Source organism: Trichosurus vulpecula, chromosome 7, assembly GCF_011100635.1.
Source record: "Trichosurus vulpecula isolate mTriVul1 chromosome 7, mTriVul1.pri, whole genome shotgun sequence".
Taxonomy (NCBI): Eukaryota; Metazoa; Chordata; class Mammalia; order Diprotodontia; family Phalangeridae; genus Trichosurus; species Trichosurus vulpecula.
In genome coordinates this window covers 97,101,793-97,124,316 of record NC_050579.1, presented here as the reverse complement: position 1 = coordinate 97,124,316, position 22,524 = coordinate 97,101,793, and the positions used below count along the sequence as shown (strand labels likewise).

At 39.8% G+C, this 22,524-nt stretch overlaps 1 protein-coding gene across 2 annotated transcripts in view; it reads left to right on the top strand.

Moving 5' to 3' along the window:
* SYNJ2 (synaptojanin 2) overlaps window positions 1-22,524 on the top strand; it is a 136,813-nt gene that overhangs the window by 56,562 nt on the left and 57,727 nt on the right. For both annotated transcript variants that reach the window (XM_036767099.1, XM_036767098.1), the window contains exons 4-5: window positions 598-823; window positions 11,852-11,935. In XM_036767099.1, coding sequence (XP_036622994.1) covers window positions 598-823; window positions 11,852-11,935 — 310 coding nt within the window. The remainder of the gene's footprint in view (window positions 1-597; window positions 824-11,851; window positions 11,936-22,524) is intronic.

Here is a 22,524-nt window from a genome sequence, read left to right as displayed (position 1 = left end):
ATATCGCTTTGTTAAGGGCATGGGGATAAAGGCTTTAAAAGCTGGAGGGGTTCTCAAAAGACATCTTAATTTTACACACACACACACATTTGTGTCTAATAGTAGCCATGGCGGGGGGAGAAAAAAAAAGAAATTTACTTCATAATTTTGTTGTATATTTGAAAGGAATAGCAAGTTGTCCATAGATTTGCAGTTTCATGTGCAATCATTTTTTTATTGCACTATGTTATCTTAACCCTTTCAAGCGTTCTTATAGCAACCCTTTGGGGTACATAAAGCACTCATCCTACTACGTGATGAGGAATGGGTTGGCTGGTTGATGAAGGAGAGTAGTATAAGCCTATCATTTCCCAGCAGAATAGAAAACTTGAGGGCCGGCATTATTTTGTTTTTGTTATTGTGATCCTCCATACTCAGCCCAGTGCCTGACTCTGGGGAGGTGCGTAATAGATGCTTATTGAACTGAATTGATTTGAGTCTTATTGTAGGTTTATGTTGGTCCCTTAAAGAGCATTCACCTTGATTTGGGTGCAAATCTACTTTCTTCTTCCTGTGTCTTTGTTGTCCGATTAATCCGTACTTGGTAAAATTTTGCAGGAACCAGCTCTTGCATGTACCCTTGAAACACTACCAGGTGAACTGTTCTGATTGGCTGCTGAAGGTGATCTGTGGAGTGGTGGCCATCCGCACCGTCTATGCCTCGCACAAACAGGCCAAAGCTTGCCTCATTTCCCGGATCAGTTGTGAACGAGCTGGTGCCCGGTTTCACATCAGGGGGGTGAATGACGATGGACACGTGTCTAACTTTGTCGAGACAGAGCAGGTAAGTGACTGAACCCGACTTGAGGTGCCAAATGATTTCAGTGCTTCTTGAGTAAGAATGAACATGACTCACTCAAAGGCTTTCTCCATATCTTGTTACCTTCATGAAGGAGTTCTTTATCTTAATGCTCCCCCATTACTCTGCTTTATCCTTCTGTAATTGACATTCCTTGTGAAGGTCTGATGCCGCTGGTTTGTTCTTTGCTTTCTGGTTCTTCTCTCAAGGTGGAGAATGCATCCCTTGGGTACCAAATGTTCCCTCTCTTTTTGCCTTTTCAAGTGTAGTTCATACGGAACTTCTACTCTTGATTATCAGCCAAGGGTAGTTATGACTCCTGATGGAAGGAGACAAATGAACCAATTTGGTTTGGAGCCGTTTTTTGAGCAACAATGGGTAGATCAATATACTGCAAGAAAGAAGAATTCTCTCATTTTTATTCTGGATCGATTTTTTTTTTTTTTTAGCTTCATCTTAGAAGCAAATTATGGCAGTTGGGAGTTGTGGAATCTGGGAGTAAGGGAGCAGTTGGCTTCAGTGCCCATGGAATGGAACCATCTGTTTAATCTTCTATTGATCTTTCTTTTTCTAATTCTGTTCTCATTCCCAGGGATGCTGTTTACAACTCCTGCCTTTAGCTTGAAATCTGCAGGGTAAATCTTTAGAAGAGAATATAAGACAGTGGTAAATTTAAGACAGGAAAGCACTGATGAAATTCACAGGTGGAATATTGCCATGGGTGACAATATCCAAACACCCTATATTTATTTTGTGCCTGTAGGCGTTTTTGTCGGCTTCTCCTTCTTATATTTGTGATTGAGCTGCTTCTTAGGAGGACTTTGGGTAGTGTGAGAACAGACTCTGTAAAAGGGAAAATGATTTGACTAGAGCACAAGAAGACTTGACTTTTTGTCAAGCCCTGACTGCTTGTCTATAGGGCTTTTCTGATCAAGGGATCCTGAACAGATTTTTTTGGGCAGTGAACCCCAGCAGGAAAGTAGCAGCCATCCTAGAAAATGATATGATCTCAAGAGGTGATGTGTTTTCTTGCTTTTAAAATTTACTTTAGAAGCAAAAGAGAGGCAATGTGGCATACTGTGGATAGACAGCTTTTTTTTATCTTCCCTTATTAAATTTGATCCTTGGTTCTAGACAGCAGGATTCAGTTTCTTTCAGGTTGACATCTATCCATGAATTCTTTGGGTCCACTTGTTCTACCAATTCTGAATATATCTTATCAGAATTCTCATTCCCCACATATCTCACCATCATTTCTATAGGGATACGATGAGGGATTTTGTCAAATCCATTACTGAAGCCCAGATTTATTGTGACTTAGTCCAACCTACCTGGAGAAGTCACACAACTATGCTGACTGGAATCTATTGCCAATTTGTGTTAAGCAGTCTTACCTGGGCCTTTGCTACCATATGACAATCCTTTTCTTTCTTCTCTGACTGATTTCTCACTACACTTCCCATAGATGCTGTTCCAAATCTCTCCCTTTTTTTTTTTTCAAGCTTCCTACACCACCACTAGCCTCCCTCTCAGCAGAAGACCTTAGCTCCTACTTCACTGAGAAAGTAGAGACCATCTGTCCTACCTCTCCTCCCCTATTCTATACCTCACAACTACTCTAGATCATCCCCTCTTCTCTCTTCCTTTGCTCCAGTCTTTGAAAAATAGTTGACTATTCCCTTTACCAAGAACAACATCATGTCCTCTGGGAGCTTGCCCCTTCAAATAACCTTTTTCTCCCTGCTTTCCTCTGTTATCTGACTCTATCCCTGTCACCCACGAATGAGCCCATTTCTCCCCCATTCTTAACCTTCATAGCCTATATCTCCTTCCTTTCATTGTCAGATTCCCAGGAAATGTAATTTCCATATGTTTGCTCCTTACCCAGCTTTTAACCTGCTTTCAGTCTGGCTTCTGATCCCACCACTTTACTGAAACAGCTGTCTCCATGGTTACCAGTGATCTGTTAATTACTAAATCCTATGGCCTTTTAGTCCTCATCTTTTTGGACTTTTCTGCAGTTTTGGATGCTATTGACCACTCCTCCCAGGCAGGCTATTCTCCCTCAGCTTCTGTGATATGGCTCCCTCCTTGTTATCTTTCTGTCTGTCTGACTGCCTGCTCCTTCCATGCCCCTAACTACGGGGCCCTCGAGGCTTTGTCCCGGCCCTCTTCTCTTCTTTCTCTTTTTCTCATTTGTTTCACCAGTCCTATAGCATCTCTCCCTCTCTTCACACTCTTTCAGTGTCTTGGAACAGAGGTGTCAAACATATATAGCTCACAACACTTGGGAGAGAGGTCCAAACCAGATTAAAATGTAATTGGGAAGTATTTAACAAAATTAATACAAGTACAATAAAACATAAATAATGTTAATATGTGGTTTTCTAAGTCGATATGTGGCCCACAGGGAACCTTCTGTGCAGCCTACTTCATTTCTGTTTGAGTTTTGACACCACTGTCTTGGAATATCAGTTGCTCCAGGCCAGATGGCATAAACCCATTGGGAGCAGCTAGGTGTGATTTCAATATCTCTCTTCTTTTATGTCTCAATTCTTTCAACCAATTTTGTCTCATGACCAGCTTCCCAGTCTAAAGATCATTCTTCTTGATAGAGAAAACAGAAATGGAATGAGAGTTGAATAGTTCTCCCTCCTTTTGGTTACCCTTTATTATCCACCCTGAGCAGCATTTCTAGCCCTTCATCTGCTTATTCCCTATATAGCCCTTAACCAAAAAAGGTCCTTTTTGTTGTCTTTAGTATACTTTGGCTGAGTGTTAGCTAGACAGCATTCCCAACTACTGTTATGGGATAGATACTTGTATTCATCCTCTCTTACCTGCCTTCCTTCCATCTTTTGCAGGTGACTTTTAAAAATCACGTTTGATCAGTGAGTTGACATTTCTCTCTTTTCTCCCTCTCTGGAATTATTTCTGTTTGGATTATCTGAATTTTGTTCTCGAGAACATGTTATCTCACTTGTGCCAGTTTCCTCTGTCAAATATTAGGCTTTAGGATCCTATATATTCTCTAAGATCTTATAAGCTCTTGGAAATCTGCCTTTCCTAACATTAGGGTTACACGAGACTTGTAATCCTGTCTTTTCAAACAGTTGGTGGAAAAAATTCCCTTTCTTTTCCTCTTTCTTTCCAAGTCAGTGAGATGAGATGATCTTTTCCATTCCAATGTCTGGCCACCTCATTATCTTTGGACATCTCTATTCCTGGGGACTCTTATTAAATAATTATGTGGATATCCATTCTAAATATTTACCAGAGGAACTTCCGCTTTTCTTGGCTCACTTTAGATTAAATAATTTTTTTTGTTCCCTTGGAATGTAAATAGGTACATGGGTCATCTTTTTCTAAAATGTAGAGGGAGAAGGCAAGATGAAGAGAGATTATTCTCCTAGGAATGCCTGAAAATTCCTGTTGCTGATTTGGGCAGGAGAATACTTGTTCTACGTATTAGTTCTTGCTTATGTAGCACTTCAGGCTTATCCAATACTTTATAAATATTACTTGTTCACCTTGGCCAATTTTGCCCTCCCATCAATCCCTAGGAGTAGGTAGTATGAGCATTTTTATCTAGTCAATTACCCTAAATAGCCAGCCTAATATATAGTGCCTTACACAGGCAGCATGGTATAATACAAAAAGCATGGGATTTAGAGTCCTAGGACCTGGGTTCAAATTTCAGCTCTGCCTTGAGACTTTGGGCAAGTTACTTCATCTTTATGGGCTCACTTTTCCTGAAGCTCCATATCTCTTCTATTAGTAAGGGCTTAATAAGGGCTTGTTGATTGACTGATAAAAAGGGAGGAAATTGAGGCCCATACATATCAGTACTTACCTTAAGGTTATGCAGTTGGTGAGTGATAGAACTGGGACCCAAGGCCAGGCCTTCTGACCTCCCAGTTCAGGGCACTCTCCTTGATAGCATATCAGATCACACATGTATTCCAGCTGTTCACTTGGCCTTTTATGTTTACAAAAAAAAAAAAAAAAAAGAGAGAGAGAGAGGAAAAAAAAGAAAAAAAACCTTTGGAAAAAATTAGAGCATGTACCCATTGGAGCTGTACCCCTCAGATTGTTGAGTTTCTCCCATCTTGCTAAGAGGCCCTATCCTTAATTAATTAGGAGCTATATTTTGCCCATTAGCAATTGCTTGAGCAGCAAGGTGGGAGTTTTGTTGCCAGTCATTGTCTCACCTAGTGAGGACAAAGGGAAATGAGGATAGATTTATATAGCTAGTTTAGGACAAAACCTGTATTGTTATATTGTCTACATTCATTTCTTTAGAATCGTGCTTTCCAAACAGATTTCTGGAGAGTTCTCCAACAAGTGATTGGCGTTCTCCACCTTCTATGTATTAGGAATAGGAGTCTTCCTGGGCATGGAGGCTGTTTTATGTCCTGCATTATATGGAAGAATTGGTTTCGCCTACAGTAGAATAAAAAAACTATACTCTGATTCCTAGCATCCTTCCTTCTTTCAGATGAAATTGCTTGAAAATACATATACACAACTGAGGTTGGCTTTTCCAGGTAATTAATCACTACCACCTCGGTGATTCTTGACATTTTTAAGTGGGCGAAATGTCAGGCTTTGAAGCTTGCTCTGATTGCGGGGGCAGCCGGCCAAGCCATCAGGTTGAAAGCGGCTGCTTGATTGGGAGGACCAATGCCGAGCCTGTGGTGGGAGGGAGGATTTCAGTCTGAGCTTCCTCCTCAGGAGCTGGTGCCTCCCAGTCACCCAAGCTGGAAATCTGGAGTCATGTCTCTTTCCTCCCTCTCTCTGATCCCCCACCTCCAGCCCAGGATTGTGATTGTGAAGCTGATTTTTTTAAACCCAAGTGTGAGACTTTCTGTGGCTTGTCTGATAAGGATTCCCCTTATGGGAATCATCAGAACTACTTTTGGGTCATAGCCTTCTAGAAGTTGCCCAAACTCTGCCCAGATGACCCTCCCCTGAACTCCTCCAATCTCATTAGGACTAACGGGTGCCAATTCCCATTCATTCAAGAGTCATTTATAACATTTATAGAGATGCATATTTCACTCATCATATTTTCTAATGTGCAAGCCTGAAACCTCAGAGCCATTTTCTATTTTCCCCCTTTTTCCTGCAGTAACTTCCTAATTTGTCTCTGCTTCCAGTCTCTCCATTCCATTCTTCACAGAGCTGGCAAGATAATATTCCTAAAGCATGGGTCACTCCCTTCCTCAAACATCTCTAGTGGCTCCCTCTTTTTTCAAGCATAAAATAAAAACTCTTAAACCATGGCACAGGAAGCCTTTTACAGCCTGACTCCATCCTTCCCTTCTAGATTTGCATCACTCTTTATTTCCCTTTATATTCCAGCCCAATAATAACTGAATTTACATAGCACTCAATCTCATTCTGCCATCTCTTACCTGTGACTGGCTCACTCTTTCTCCTCATCTCTGCCTGTTGTAATTCTCCTCCTTCAAGGCCTAGCTCGGGTACCACCCCCTCCATGAAGACTTTCCTGATTCAATCCCACACCCACCCCCAGGTGAAAGTCATCTCTCCATGAGTACATTTTCTTCCCAGTATTTTTTGTCCTTCTCTTCTCCTACATTCCACCCATGCCATACATGTTTGTGTATGCATTGTCCTCTTTTCTCTGCCCTTTCCTCAGCACTTACCAGTGCCTGGCACATGGACACTGCATAATAATTCTTGAATAGAGATGAGATGGAGAGGAAATGCTTCTGGCCTAGGGGAGTTTAAGGAAAGAAGTATTTTTGCCTCTCCCTTCTTGGGGCTGTTCAGAGAAGCAGAGTGAAGGCTTTGAACTTTCAGACCTTTGCAGTCCCTATTCTGACCGACATTCATTAATCATTTGGAAGCACAATTCCTGTAGTAAACTCATAGTAGATGGCTGACTAGACCCAGTGACTGAATAAAGGGGAATATGTTTGCTTTTTTTGTTTGTTTTTTAAAGGAAGATGGGACATTTAATAGGTTAATGTGCTCATCTGACTCTTTCCCTGAAAGGGAAGAATCTTTCCCCTGTTCATTTTTCTTAAGAGGAATAAACAGTCCCTGCCCGGCAGCTTGCGTGTGTATGTTCGTGAATATGGCTTTCCTTTGCTTCCTTCAGAGTTGTACCTTTTCAGCTCTGAAGTGAATCATATCTTGTGGGCTGGCTTGCAGCTATGACTCACCCTTGTAGACAAAAAATGGAAGAAAAAACCCTCAGCCTACCGCCCCCCCCACAACAAAAAAAAAACCAGAGCTAAGCATTAGGTTTGTTTGGGTTTTTAAGATTAAAGCTCTTGATTAATCTTAGGTGCTCAAGGGTCATTGTGATAAAGTAAGTATTGCAGACCAGGAAAGAAAGATTTCTAAGACCTCTCTCACTGGGATGTCAAAGTTATATAAAAGTCTGTCTTTAAAATGCACCTTAATTTATGAGCCAGGCAAGGATAGCTCACTCCTTTTACTCCTGTTCTCTTCTCTTTTCTGTAATTCTGGGCAAGAAACTAAAGGAGAAAATAGCATTTTTTTCTTGGAAGAAGTTTAAGTCTCCTGACTGTACTCTTTAGCAAGTGGCATTTCCATAAACCATGCCACCTGTAAGGGAGTTAACTGACATTTCATTGATTTACTTTTGCTCCCTTTGCTTCCCCCCCCTCCCCCAACCTCCTAGTAAAGTAAAAAGCTTTTAAAACAACAGTGAAAAGGTGATTCTTTTTTGAGCTCTAATATTGGGCCTTCAATTTATTCCTTCCTTTTGGCTTCTGAAATTTTTATGAAAATGCTTTTTAAAAACCTTGTGTTCAGATAGTCATGTCTGTAACAATAAATATAAATCGAAAGTTATTGCAGATAAATTATAAAAATGATGAGAGCATTTTGAAACTTTCAAATTTTAATTTAAATAAAAATCTTTTTGTTCTTATTATATAGAATTAAAGGGAATGTTTTTGTACATACTTTTAACAAGGCCCTACTTGGGAAAGGCTAATTTTTTTATCTGTACTGCTTATTTTTTGGCTTGTATTCAGGTGAAATAGCTCAAATTTTACATACATATATATGATAAAAGTCACTACCCACAAATAGGTATAGCCACGAACACTATGGAATGAATTAAAGGCTACAGGAAGGCCTGTGTACCTATAAATCTCTTTTTCCTTTTAGGACTCATTTATGACATTGTCTCCCTCTAGAGCACCCATTACAAATGAATTAGAAATTAAGAGTCCCCCAATAAGTTGTGAGTATCAGTTGATCGTTCTCTTGGAAGTTACTGTGGAAGACTTTGCTCTGGGACAGGCTCTGAAAATGAACCCACCTTCCTCTGGGTGGGCCCTGTGGTCAGCCAGGAGGTGGCATTAAGCTGTTGGTAGTATATTTGTCAAACTTCTTCACAGCTTAATTAAGACTGGCCCAGTCTGTTGTCTTGGCTAAGGAGGAACTCAGGTTAATGTTGGAGGCAGAGAATACTTAGCAAATTTCGTTAGCACCTGGATTGTTTTCCCCTTGAGAAGGGTGGTAGTTGATTAGCAGAAGATCTTGTGCTTCAGTGAGACTTGTCATTGGGTGAAAGTGTTGCCCAGAAGAGGCTTTCCCAAGAAATATAAGGACTCTGATTCACGCACCATTGAGAAGTTTAAGCAATTAACGATGACATAATAAGGAGAGGCAGTGTGGTATAGTGGGTAGAGAGCCGGCCTCAGAGTAAGGAAGACCTGGTTCAAGTTCAGCCTCAGATGCCAAATGCTGTATGGCTCAGACCTGCATTGGTAGAAGTTTCCTTATTGAGAAGTTATTTCAGTTTTGCCCAACTCTTCATGACCCCATTTGGGGTTTTCTTGGCAAAGATACTGGAGTGGTTTGCCATTTCCTTCTCCAGCTCATTTGACAAGAGGAGGAAACTGGGGCAGACAGGGTGAAGTGACTGGCCCAGGATCACACAGGTAAGCTAATAAGTGTCTGAGGCCAGATTCAAACTCATATGTGCATATTGACTCGAGGCCCGGCACTTCTCTGCACTGCACCAATTAGCTGCCGAAAGGTTCCCTGCTTCAGAATATACATGATATGATCATAAATCTAGGAGTGGGAGGAGCCTTAGAGGGTGCAAGCTAACAAAGTTGCCAAGAGTTCTCCCTGTTCCAAATATCAGCAAATTTGCTTTAACCAAAGTGCGTCCTACCTGAAGTAAAAAGATAAGTGTCAGTAGGAGGGCCCAGGTGCATATAATTCCCATAGTCCAGGGAAACTCTACCGTCTAACTTTCAAGTCTTCCACTGAAAACAATTACTAATGCATGGGTGATCTGAGTATGGTCTAGCTCTCCATGGAAAGCGACAGTGTAAGGTAGCACAGGGGGTAAGAAATGGAAAAGACTCACTGCATTGCCCGGCCCCGTACCCTGCCAAGGCAGGCTCCGGTTACCTAGATAAAAGGCAGAGCCTCTGATGGAGTTCGGCAACCTTTTCCCTTGTGCTCTCCAGGGCTGTACTTTTTGTTCATCATTTTCTTATTCTGCTCCACATAAACTGGGGGTTGATGTGCTGCAGAACTGTTGTGTGGGGGAAAAAGTATTCTGTTTCCAGGTATTAGCCTAGTAGTGCCTTCTGGAAATCTCACGGTGATGGGCACATTAACTGATATCAAGATAAGTATAGATATAGCTACAGATGTGTGTGTGTATGTGTGTATGTGTACACACACATATATATACACACATGTGATATGTATAAGCATACATTTATTGTTCAGTTGTAACTAATACTTCATGACCCCATTTGGGGTTTTCTTGGCAAAGATACTGGAGTGGTTTGCCATTTCCTTCTCCACCTCATTTGAAAGATGAGGAATCTGAGGCAAACAGGGTCAGGTGACTTTCCTGGGTCGCACAGGTAGTTAGTGCCTGGGGCCACATTTGAATTCAGGTCTTTCTGATTCTAGGCCTGGCACTCTATCCACTGTACCACGTAGCTGCCCATATGTACACACACACACACACACACACACACACACACACACACATACATACATACAGATATATATATATTTCCATCTGTTTTGTGTATGTATGTATGTGTGTGTGTGTGTGTGTATTGTATATGGGGCTACTTGTCATGTCCCTTTTCCACACACACACACATATATGTGTGTGTGTGTGTATACACACACATATATACACACACACACATACATATATGTGGATATATGTATGCATGTGTATGTGTGAAGAGACACACAATTCATGTATTTTATGGCTCTTTTCCATTTATAATATTTATATTTTTATATATGTGCATATATAATAAAGATAACACTACATATAACATACCTACAGTATATATCACATTACATGCGCTAAGTATTGTATATATGTGATGTCTATGATATATATCATATTTTTAAGGAAAGGGCTATATAAGGTGGTGGGGGGGATAAGGCTACAGTATGTATGTGGGGCTGTTTGTCACAGCCCTTTTCCATCTGTAATATTATATGTAATATGTGTGCATAACATACATATTATATATGTGTAGTACAAATATATAAATATTTCTATATTATAATATATAAAGACAGAATATGAACAATATATTTAGATAATATATTTCTAACAAATTAGAAATGTATTATAAATTTAATAAACATGTATACACATATAACATGTATATTGTATGTGGCCATCTAGAGCAGGCTTCTTAGCCTTCTTTGCATTGCTAACCCTTGTTGGCAGTGTAATGAAACCTATGGACTCCTTCTCAGAATAATGTTTTTAAATGGATCAAACAAAATACTAGGATTATAAAGGAAACCAATTGTTGAAATAGGGCTATCAAAATATTTTTTAAAAACAAGTGCACAGACAGACACTAGGTTAAGGACCCTTGATCTAGACTTTTTGGATGTGGCTTATTTTAAAAATATTTTATTTATTTCCTTTTTAGAATATCCCTTTGTCTTTTTTTTTTTTTAATTTTTTTTGAGGGGGGAAGGCAGGGCAATAGGGGTTAAGTGACTTGCCCAAGGTCACACAGTTAGTAAGTGTGTCAAGTGTCTGAGGTCAAATTTGAACTCAGGTCCTCCTGACTCTAGGCCTGGTGCTCTACTCACAGCGCCACCTAGCTGCCCCAGAATATCCCTTTGTTAAAGGCATGGAGATAAAGGCTTTAAGAGCTGCAAGGATTCTCAAAAGACATCTTAATTTGACACACACACACACACACCCCTACACACCTATTTGTGTCTAATGGTAGCCATGGGGAGGGGGAGAAAAAAAGAAATTTACTTGATAATTTTGTTTAGTATTTAAAAGTATAGCAAGTTGTCTATAGATTTGCAGTTTCATGTGCAATCATCTTTTTTATTGTACTATGTTGTGGAAATGCTTGTTTTATTCCACAAATTAAAAGTAAAATACATTTTTTTTTAAAAAATCTAAGTTAATCCCCTTTTTTTACAGATAGGAAATAGCTATTTGCCCATAGTACCATGAAGATCTTGCCAAGGTAAAAATAAAGGCTTTGAAAAGGAATTTATTTAAATGTAAAATGGAACAAATATTGCTTCCATTTCTTTTTTTCTTTTTTTTTTATTGCTTCCATTTCTAAAACAATGAGGGGTATTACTGGAATTTTCATGGAGGACATCAGTTGTGCCAATGGGGCTGAGAAGCGAGGAATGATGGTACTGAGACCTGGACACAAATGAGAGCCTTCCTCTGAAGTCATAACCCAAGGGAGGCTATTTGTTAGAGTTTAGAGTCCTGCTCTTGAGAGAGGTTCCGATAGGAGGCAAATTGAAAGCAAGCATGCTACCCCTTGCCCATCTCTGCACAGGGCATTAGGGTGAGGAACCAGCCGAGCTCTGTCAGACTAGACTGGGCTGAAATCAGCTGCCTGTTCATCTCTCAGGTTTCACATCTCAAGCCGAAGTATCTGGTTGCGGAGCCCTGGGACGTTCAGTTTCATTGAAGAATATCTTTCCCTTTCTGTTTTCTTGTGGCTACAGACGATTTACATGGATGATGGCGTGTCGTCTTTTGTCCAGATCAGAGGCTCAGTTCCACTGTTTTGGGAGCAGCCAGGGCTCCAGGTAAGTAATGAGGAAATTTCTTGACACTTCATTTTATTTATCCTTTCACTATGCTTTTCAAACAAAAAAATCTTTTAGTAGCATCATTTCTGACTTTTCTCTTGACCTAAAATGTCTCTGGGTCAGTGTATTAAACTAAATTTTTCTTGGATCTTTAAAAGATTGCATAGATAAAAATGTACATATTCTATGCACATAAATAATTTCTCTGTGAAAGAATTGCTCTATAATTCTCTATTACAAAACTCAATTTATTAAAGAATGTGCTTTTTTCTTCACTGATGACCAGGACAACTTTGAAATGCCTTCTCTGCTCTGTAAATGAACAGTCATGCATTCTGTCTTGGATGTTATGGGGTAGCTTATAATGTAAGGACAATCCTAAATTCCAGTTTTTCCAAAACGGCAATCAGGTTTTTGCTTTTCTTAGTGGTTCTGACTTAATATCCAGAGAAAGAATGAGCAGCATCTTTTACCCACTTCTTGTGGGGCTTAGGCTGACATACAGTAGGTCTGAGGTTAGGGGGCTTTGAGAGACGTATGAGAATTTCATACTGATCTTTCCTATGATTACTAAAAATATACACCGTCATTTGAAACCTTGGCCACTGACCGATGCTAGAGATATTTCAGTTATGTCTGTCTCCCTGGAAGAGATCTGTGTGTGTGGTGGTAGGCTCCAAGAACGCTTTGGTCATCGAGGACATGACACACTGACTTGTTCATTGAGGTGGATGCTGAGCTGGGCTAATCTGGGATCTCAGCAGGAAGGGGAAATGATCAGTGGAAAGACCAAATTCCCTGTGAAAATTAGGTTGAACGATTTGGGAATGGTGATTATGAAATCTTCTAGTTAGAAGAGTTCTTAAAGTCTCTTCTGATCCAGTCTCCTGCATAATGCAGGAATCTTCATAGCCCCAGCATCCCTAACTCTTGGTCATCCAGGCTCTGCATAAAGACTTTGAGTCTTGAAGATTTTTTAATGACAGGAAACTCACTACTTTGTGAGGCTGCCTATTTTGTTTTTAGCTGTGATCATTATACAATTTTCCATATAATTAAAGGGGAATTTGCTTCCCTGTAACTTGCATGTGTTGATCCAATTTTGTTCCCTGGAGCTACACAGAATATTCAGTCTTTTGCATGAAAAATTCTAAAATCTTTAAGGATTCCTTTAATGACTTCTTTATTTATCTGGTTTGTTTTTTTTTTGCCTTATCCAGGCTAAACATCCTTAGCTCTTTCAACTGTATTGTGCTATTTTAAGACCCTTTGCCTTTCTGATCCCTCACTAATTTGTCAATGTTACTTTGAAAATGTGGTGTATAAACTTGAACACCAATAGTTCACATGCACCTTGACCAGCACAGAGTAAAAGGCACTGTGCTTTTCCTTGATGTAAACATTGTAAGCAGACAACTTTTAGCTTTGATTCCTTAAGCTTGTGTGTTGACTAACTCCCCTTCTCCCCATGAGTCTTCAAAATAACTTCTGAAGGTTTCATAGAATTCTAGAATTGGAAGGGAATTTAGAAGGCTGGTCTGGTCTAACCCTAACCTAAATTTTGATACAATGTACCTGACAAGTGACTATCCAGCCTCCCCTTAAACACTTTCAGTAGAACTCATTAGCTTTCTCTTTAAAACAAAACAAAGACAAAAATATTTTGTTATGCCTTTTAGCTTTATTTCAATAATTTCTCATCCCCACCCCTCCAAACTTGCAATATAAATGCTGATGGTATAAAAAAAAATGCTGTCCTAGAATTCAGCCACCTCTGTGTTTCATTCTCTCTCTTCTAGGACCTTCACTGGTTTTTCCATTCCTCAGAGTTCAGTTTCCTTTCAGTGATCTATTTACTTACATAATTGTAGTTGTTATCTGTAGTGTTCTATCTTGTTTCTACTCATTTGCTCTACACAAATTTACACAACCCTTTCCATATTTCTCTGAATTCTTCGTATTTGGCATTTTTTTCAGCACAGTAATAAATATTACATCACTTTCATGTACCGTAATTTTTTCTACCATTCCCCAATTGGTGGGTATGTATTCTTTGTTTCTAGTTCTTTGCTACTATAATACAATCCATTAAGAGGATTGTTTTTGGTATGTATTGGACCTTTATTTCTGTCTTCTTTAGCTTCCACGTCTGGTAGTGGCATTTCTAGGTCAAAGGATGTGGTTTCTTTTCTTGGATAATTCCAAATTGAAATCCAGAATGGATTCAGCTACTTAATAGTTCCACCAGACACACATGAATGTCCTTGTACATCCCCTCCAACACTGACTATCTCCATTCTTTCTTTCATCTTTGTTAACATTCAGGGAGTAGAATGTCAAAGTTGTTTTCTTTTAAGTAATTTGGAACTTGTTTTTAGGTGAACATTTGTAGTTAGCAAATCTTTTGAAAACCCTATATCCTTTGATCACTTATTCCTCCAAAAGAGCTCTTAGTGTTATATCCCCCATATATATTTAATATATTTAATTCTTATTGCTCTGTCCCCTATATAATGTCAATTCCTTACATGTTTTGGATATCAGACTTTTATCAGTTATATTTTGTGCAAATGTTTTTCCACTCCATCACTTCCCTAATTCAAGCGTCTTCACTGATTTTTATTTATGCAAAAGCATTTTAATTTTATGTGTCAAAATTGTGTGTCATCTTTTATAATCTATCCCTTGTTTGGTTAAGAATTCTTCCCTAGTGGGAAGTGACTATCTTTTTATTTTTTAAAATTCATTCTATTTGTCTTTATAGCAAAATCATTTCCAACCCATCCACCCCCATGTTTAACTCTCAGAAAAACATCTGATACAAAAAGCTTGTCTAACAAACTCGTTCTCTCTTGAGAGAACTCATTCCATTTCTAGACAATTCTAATTGCTAAGTTCTTCCTTATATTGAATCAAAAATCTACCTATTCTTATATGAAAACCGTTTACATACTTGAAGACAATTAGTAGGTTCCACTGCCGCCTTTCTCTCCCTCCCCTTACCTACCCCTAAGCTCACAAGACTTCTCTTCTCCAAAGTAAATATCAGTTATTCAGTAAATAAGCATTAATTAAGCACATACTATGTGCTAGGCACTGTTTGAAGTAAAGAAGATACAAAGAAAAGTAAAAAAAAATAGTCCTTTCTCTCAAGAAGCTAACAGTCCAATATCCCCAATATTTTTAACATTTCTTTTTTAAAAGTATGGTCTTGAAAATGGTCATCTCTCCGGATGTCCTCTTTTGGATTTATTCTAGCTTGTCAACAGCCTTCCTAAAATGTGGCACTCCAATCACAATGCTAAAGTGATTAAGACAGAGAACTCTGGGTTGCATGAGTTATGAATGCTCGCAATGTTGGCATACGCAACACCCTGCTCTGGGAATGGGATATAATACAGATAGATAATATGAGGCTAGATTTAATATCATCTCTTCATTTCTTCTCATTCCCTGAACTGGTACATTGTCTGTGTATTGGACCTGTAGTAATTCAAAGGACATCCCATCACCCATTCCACCTCAGCCCCAGCACTCTCCCAGACCTCAGTGCCTGTGAACACCCCCTGTATATTCCACTGAAGATACAAGGTACAGGGGAGAGCCAATGGAAAGAGTTGCTAGAGTCAGAGTGGGTATACATTCAAACCTCACCCTTTCTTCTGGATAGTCACGTGACCATGACCTGACCATGAGGGACAATCTCTCTAAGTCTCAGCTTCCTCATTTTAATACCTAACCTCACCGGGCTCTTGTCAAGTTCAAATGAGGTCATGCATTTAAAACACTTTCTAACCCTTAAAGTGCTACATAAATATCAGATGACATCATCACCAATCATTATGAGAGGATGACGATGGTCCCCGAGAGCATGCCTACGCTGATGACTGTACCTCATATGTTCCCAGTCTCTTCCCCAGCAATCACGTTTATAACACTCTTTGTTCATCTCCTCTGTTCTGTAAGCAATGGTCAGACTTTGCATTCCACCAGCATTCGTATACAAATCCCATTCCTAATTCCTGAGACCCCTGTCACCTCTACAGAAATGCGGTCACACGCGACTGTTTCCTGTTACTGCAGTGACAAGAACTACAGAGGAAGCCATATGCCTCTCCCTCTTCTAGTGCCCCAGTGCTTCTATCTCTTAACATATTGCCACCTTCATTCAATTAGTCAGTCAATTAGCATTTTATTAAACATCAAGTACGTGTCAAGCCTGGGGATATGAATTAAAATTGAGACAGTCCTTGGCTTCAAGGAGCCTATGTTCTCGTGGTGAACTCTTAATTCCACAAGGCACTGTGTTTGATACTTCTGTTAATGTTTCTTGAGACCACATCAGCTTGTGTAAGAGCCGTGCCATGTAAATGATAACTGAGCTTATGGCTACAGTCAACAAGCATTTATTAAGAGTTTACTACAGACCAGGCACCAAAGCCCATAGGGACACTTCCCCCCATTTTGTCTTTATGGAGTTGGATTTCTGAATGGAAGTGTAATACTTAACATTTGTTATGGGGAGTGGATGTGTGATTTCATTTATATCAGAAATGTCTAGTCTGGAAATTCAGTTTACCAATACAGATGAGCAGCTTGCTGTCTTGGAGAGTTTTCTGGGGTCCTGAGATGCTAAGCAACTTGCCCAGAGCAACACCCAGGATTTCTCAAAGTCCTGGTTTGAACCCAAGCCTTCCTGATGTTATGCTGCCTCTCACTTCAACATTTAATAGGGATAAACTTAATATTTATCCCTATTGTGTTTCACCTTCCTCTACTAAAAGGCCATTCTTTGTCATGGCCTGAAGATGGCCATGGGTTCTTGGCAGCCAGGCCAGTGGAGTATAAGCTCTAGCAGTTGAGAGAAGGCTTTGAGATCAGGCTTAGTGATCCAAGGACCCTCTCTAAATTCAGGGACCCTCATTTCTGGAAGGTTGGTCAACAGGTAATATACTTTTTTTTTTTTTTGCGGTAGCTGATTATCTTCTAAGGTGCAAAAATGTTGTCATCTGCATAGGTAAAGGGAATATATCCATCTCAGATCTTTGAAATAGTGAAATCACTAGCCTGTAATCCCTACTATAGGGGAAGCTGAGGCTGGTGAGTCACTTGAGTGCTAGAATTCTGAATTGTAATAGGGCTAGAGCTGATTGGATAATTAATACAAAGTCAGGAACTGATATGGTGAGCCTCCAAGGTCAAGGAACCACCAGGCTGCCTAAGGAGGGGCAAGTTGGCTCAGAAATGGAGCATGTCAAAGCTTCTGTGCCATTCAGCAGTAGGTATGGGCTTATGAATGGCCACTGCATTTCATGCTAGGTGAGATAGGGAGACTCATTTTCCTTTAAAAAAACAAGTGAAATCAGTAAAGATTTCATTGTATTTGGTTTGTTTAGCTCATCATTCTATTCTGTTGACATTTTTCTGGATCCTGATTCTGTAATGCAATTTCTTAGCTATCTTTCCCATCTTAGTGTCATCAATTTGTTTGATTAAAAATACCATCTGTCTTCAAATAATTGATAAAAAATGTTAAGCAATTCCTCCTGCATGTCCCTGGAGGCCTCCCTCCATCATCAAACCATGCTTGGCCTTGTGCAAATATGCCCATGTCTCTCCATTTTGGGCATGGGGATATTATACTGTGAAAGACCTCATTGGATCTACCTCATTGATATTCAGACCCATCTGAATCTGGTCTATCCTTTTTTGGTAATGCAATCAAAATAGAAGGGCCCACCAGGTAAGAATTTACTTGTCAAGATTAAGCTTCTTGGGGGCTGGTCCTAAATTGACTAGCATTTATTAAGAGCTTACTATGGACTAGACACCGAAGCCCATGGGGACACTTCCCCCCATTTTGTCAATTACCTTATTATGTGCCAAGCACTATGCTAAGCACTGGAGTTACAAAGAAAGGTAAAAGACAGTCCTTGACTTTGGGGTGCTCACCATCTAATAGAGACATCCTGTAAACAGCTGTGTATAAATAAGCCATATACAGGATAAATAGGGAATAATCTATAGAGAGAAGGCACCAAAATTAAGGGAGATCAGAAAAGGCTTGCTGTAGAAGGTTGAAATAATATACACCCAATGAATAAGTTTTACTTTAGAAGTAATAAAAAGTCCTTTTTCTCATGTGCTATGTCATTGTGATGGCCAGCCTCGGCCTTGGAAAAAATAGAAGAAGAAATGAAAATGTGTTGTCTTCCTTTTCTTGGAGAGGTTATGAACCATCCTGTTTTCTGTGGTAGCTGCATCACTTGGTTTTGTTCAACTGTTCTTCCTTGTTGTGGCAGGGTGCTCCCTTGTGGGAGGAATCTAGGAGGGAGGAGATCTATCTGGTAATGACGTGCTGCAAAAACCAAAGGCATCAGTAAAACTTAAAAGAAAGAAGACACCCTACCTAGTTCTAATTCCTAAATGACACATATTTGTAGGATGATGAGTTGTTCTTTGACTGTGGCCACCTGAAATTTTAGGCCTGAAAGTCAGTTTTGACTTTTTCATTCTGTAATGGACAAACCCTTCCCTCAGATTAGGTGATGAGAAACCAAGTGTTGGATCTTTCCTTTGGAACTTAGCTTGCAGTTTCTGAGTCTGTGAGGAGACGTATCTTGGAGAAACATCCTTAGGCTTGCCATTGCAAGTAGGTGTGTTTCTATGTATTCTGCCTTAGAAGTTGTACTTTTAAAGCATTGTTTTAAAACTATGCTTATGTCATCCTTGTTTAGTAGCCATGGACTTTTAATAACTGCATCTGAACCATGAAAGCTAGAGGGAAAACTATGTACATGTTAATGGATTTTTTGGGTTATAAATAGCCTCAGAAGAGTTTTACTTTCAAAAATCCATCTCTGTCTTGGTTTGGGTTACTTGCTTTTGTATATTTTATGTTGCTGTTTATAGGCTAGTCAAAGAAATCATTACCTTTCTTGTCAGTAGAAGCCCTATCGGTGACTAAGTATATGTGTCACAAGTTCAGATGAAAACAGGGCTTGGAGCAAATTAAATATAGATTAAACATGGTGGGTGTGGGTGATTATATCATCATCACTGCCTCCTTTTGTTGCCTACATTTTATTCCTTCATATTGGTATACATTTTTTTAATTCCCCTGACTGTATAGCATTAGCCTAGGTATTCTCAAATTTTTGGCCCCAGGACCCCTTCACACTCTTAAAAATTATTCAGGACCTAAAAGAGCTCTTGTTCACACGGGTTATATCTACCATATTAGAAATTAAAACATCTTACTGTTATTATGAAAATGGTTTCAACCACAGACTCCCCAAAAGTGTCTTGATGACCTCCAGGGGTCCCTAGACCATACTTTGAGAACCATTGGGCTGAAGTAATTTGAAATTAAAAAGATTTGGCACCCGTAGTTAAAGATGTTTCACTTAAAGTGACAAGCAAGAATAGAAATGACACTTAAATACAGTGACATCTCTATCAAACACAACTTCAGAGATTGAGGCATATTTGGTTTTACATGTCTTTCCACATCCCTTTCTCCCAAACTTATCCATTATGATGGCAAAATGGGAAAGTACTGTTGGAAATAGCTGGAGAGTTTAGGAGCACCAAAAGAGAGATAAGGCTAGTAAGAGAAAAGAATTGAGAAATAGAACTAGAGGCAGTGAAGTGCCATGAAAAAAAGGACTGGATATGGAGCCAAGGGATCTGAGTTCAAATGCCAGCCTTGCCATCTATTCCCTCTGTGACTTTGGACAGGTCGCCAAACCACTATTGCATGGGCTGTGTTGTTGTATTTATCAAGGTAAAAACCATTCTTAGCTGGAGGGGCTGTACAAAAATGGGCAGTGGGCCAGATCTGGCCCACAGGCCACTGTTTGCTGACCCTGATAGAGAGGATTGGATGTGGAAGACCTGAATTCAAATTCTGCCTCAGAAATTGACTCATTGTATTATCTTGGGAAGTCATTAAACTTCTCTGTAAAATGAGAAGTAAAATGTAAATGTAAAATGATCTATAAAGTCTATGTCTGCTCTAAGTTTATGATCCTATGATGTCATGCCAACAGTACCAAAAGATCTTTGATGTGCCTGGGAGTTTGTGTGTGAGAATCCACTTTGCCTAACACACCAATGTGTTTGTTGGGAGCTTTAGAGACCGAACATCTTGCTGAAGTAATTTCTTCAGGGCTTGAGAAATGAGTAATAGCCCAAGTATAAAACTGACTCAAGAGAAAGGAGAGTAGGGGGTGGGAGGGAAGGGACTAGAGAGAAAGAAGAAAACTAAAAAAGAAGCAACAGTCACTATTCCCTTAGGTGCGTGCCAACAGTAACTTGATTCCAGGATGCACGTTGAAGCCCCGGGCTTGAAGTCACATGATATGGAGTGAGGTGACAGCAGGGACCTTAAGGAACGGTGACTTGAGGGCACAGAGAGTTCATTCTCTGTGTTGAAATGGGGCAGCCAGGGGCTGGGGCTGGACTCACAGGTGAGTGCATAAGAAAAGACAGACTGGGAGCCAGAGAGATGGGACTGACTACCGAATGAGAGCCTGAGATTATAGATGTAAAAACACTTTTTATAAACTAAAATGTATTATACAAGTCTGAGTTGTCTTCTGTTTCACTGGAGGTCTTGAGGTTTCCATTTCCCTGTGGTTCCTGCTTCCTCTAGGCCCAATAATGCCTTGACTCCAGTCCCTCGAACCTTAGGCACACAGGTGAAAGTAATCTGAGGCCATCTGGTTCAGGGATATAGGAGCTTCTTTCTCCTGCCAGGATTCAAACTTATCTCAGCTTCTTGGATACTATAAGATTAAGTCATTCTGCTTTCCCAAGCTTTGCCTTGTCCAAGGCATCTGAGAGAGTATTAGTTTGATCTCAGGATTTACTTTTTCTACTGCTTTCTCAGCAGTCAGGCAATATGGTAGAGCAGAAAAACTCTACAATGGCTGTGGAATCAGAGGATCTGGGTTCAAATTCTGTCTCTGGTGCTTACTACCTTTTTTGTCTTGGGCAAATCACTTAATCTCAGTTTCTTCATCAGTAAAATGAGCCAGTTGGCCTCTGAAGTGTTGTCCAGCTTTGGTTTATAATCTTCTGGCCCTTTGTTTGGGATACAGGGGAAGGCAAACACATTTAGATCGGCCACTTTTTTTTGTTTTTTCTCACTTCTGTTCCCTGGTGGTGTTCATCTTTCTTGTTAGAGCCTTGAGTGATAACGTCTGCTGTTGACTGCGTCAGTGTGGCTGTGCTTGGAGACTACCCTTCCTGAGTTCACTTTCAGGGTAGAGGTGGGGAAAGCATGCAAAGCATGTAAAGGCAGACATCTTCCACTCAGCCCTGACCATGTGTCACCCACCTATTCAAAACAAACTCCAGCGGCCTCCAAGATCAAATGTGAAATTCTTTTTTGGTGTTCAGAGCCCCTGTCAGCCTGGCGCCTCCTCCCTTTTCAGTCTTGTTACACCTTATTCATCTCCATACACTCCTTGATCCAGTGACACCGGCCTCTGCTGTTCCTCATGCATAACATTCCATCTCCTGACTACAGTCCCCCATTCTTGGAACTCTCCCTTCTCGTCTCCATCTCTTAGCTATCCTGGCTTCCTTCGTGTCTCAGCTAAAGTCTTACCTTCTGAAAGAAGGCTTTTTTGTTCCTTAATAGTGCTTTCCCTTGAGGTTATCTACAATTTGCCCTGTATGTGTGGTTGGTACATGGTTGTTTTCATGTTGTATCCCCCATTAGACCCTGAGCTCCTTGAGAGCAGGGACTGGCTTTTTTGTTTTGTTTTGGGTTTGGTGGAGTTTTTTGTTTGTTTGTTTGTTTTGCCTTTCTTTGTATCCCTGGCACTTAGCATAATATCTGACACTTAATAAATGCTTGTTTATTTACTTGTTTAGCATCTTCCCACAATATTTGGTACAATGCTTGGTACTGTATGTGATTGTAATAACAGGACTCCAAGTACAGTTGTTGCCTGCAGATTGGATAAAGATAATGACAAGTTTACATCCATGGTGTTCATTACTGAGAGTTTAAGAGCTGTTATAATTCAGGAAAAAAAGAAATATAACAATGAAATTCACAGTTCTAGATCTAGATATATCTGTGTGTGATATATAGTGAAAGCAATCTTTCTACATATAGTGTATGTGTGTGTGTATATCTGTATATCTATATACATATCCTGTCATATCACTACTTAGATACCCATCCCAGTCCCTGAAACCTGATTAGTTTTTAAAGACTCATTTTTTCACTATGTCCCCAGAGAAAAACTCTAAAAATTTTAAAGAGCCAGGCAGAAAAGCTGCTTCTAATCTTCTATCCTAGGAGAGAACTAGAGATTGGACAGACTAACGTGAAATGTCCAGCTCTTTTCTTTGAGTCTCTGTGAATGTGATATCTTGCAGTATTCCTCTAAGGTGGGGGGAAGGGGGAAGGAAAGGAATGAGAAAGCTTTGGCCCAATACACTGGTGAGATTTCTTACACTAACTAAGCTCTAGAGACATGAAGCAACTACTTGGATTGCATAATGGAACAGGATTTCTCTTTTCTACATTAACCATAAAAGACTTTGAAATTAAATACTTGAATTTG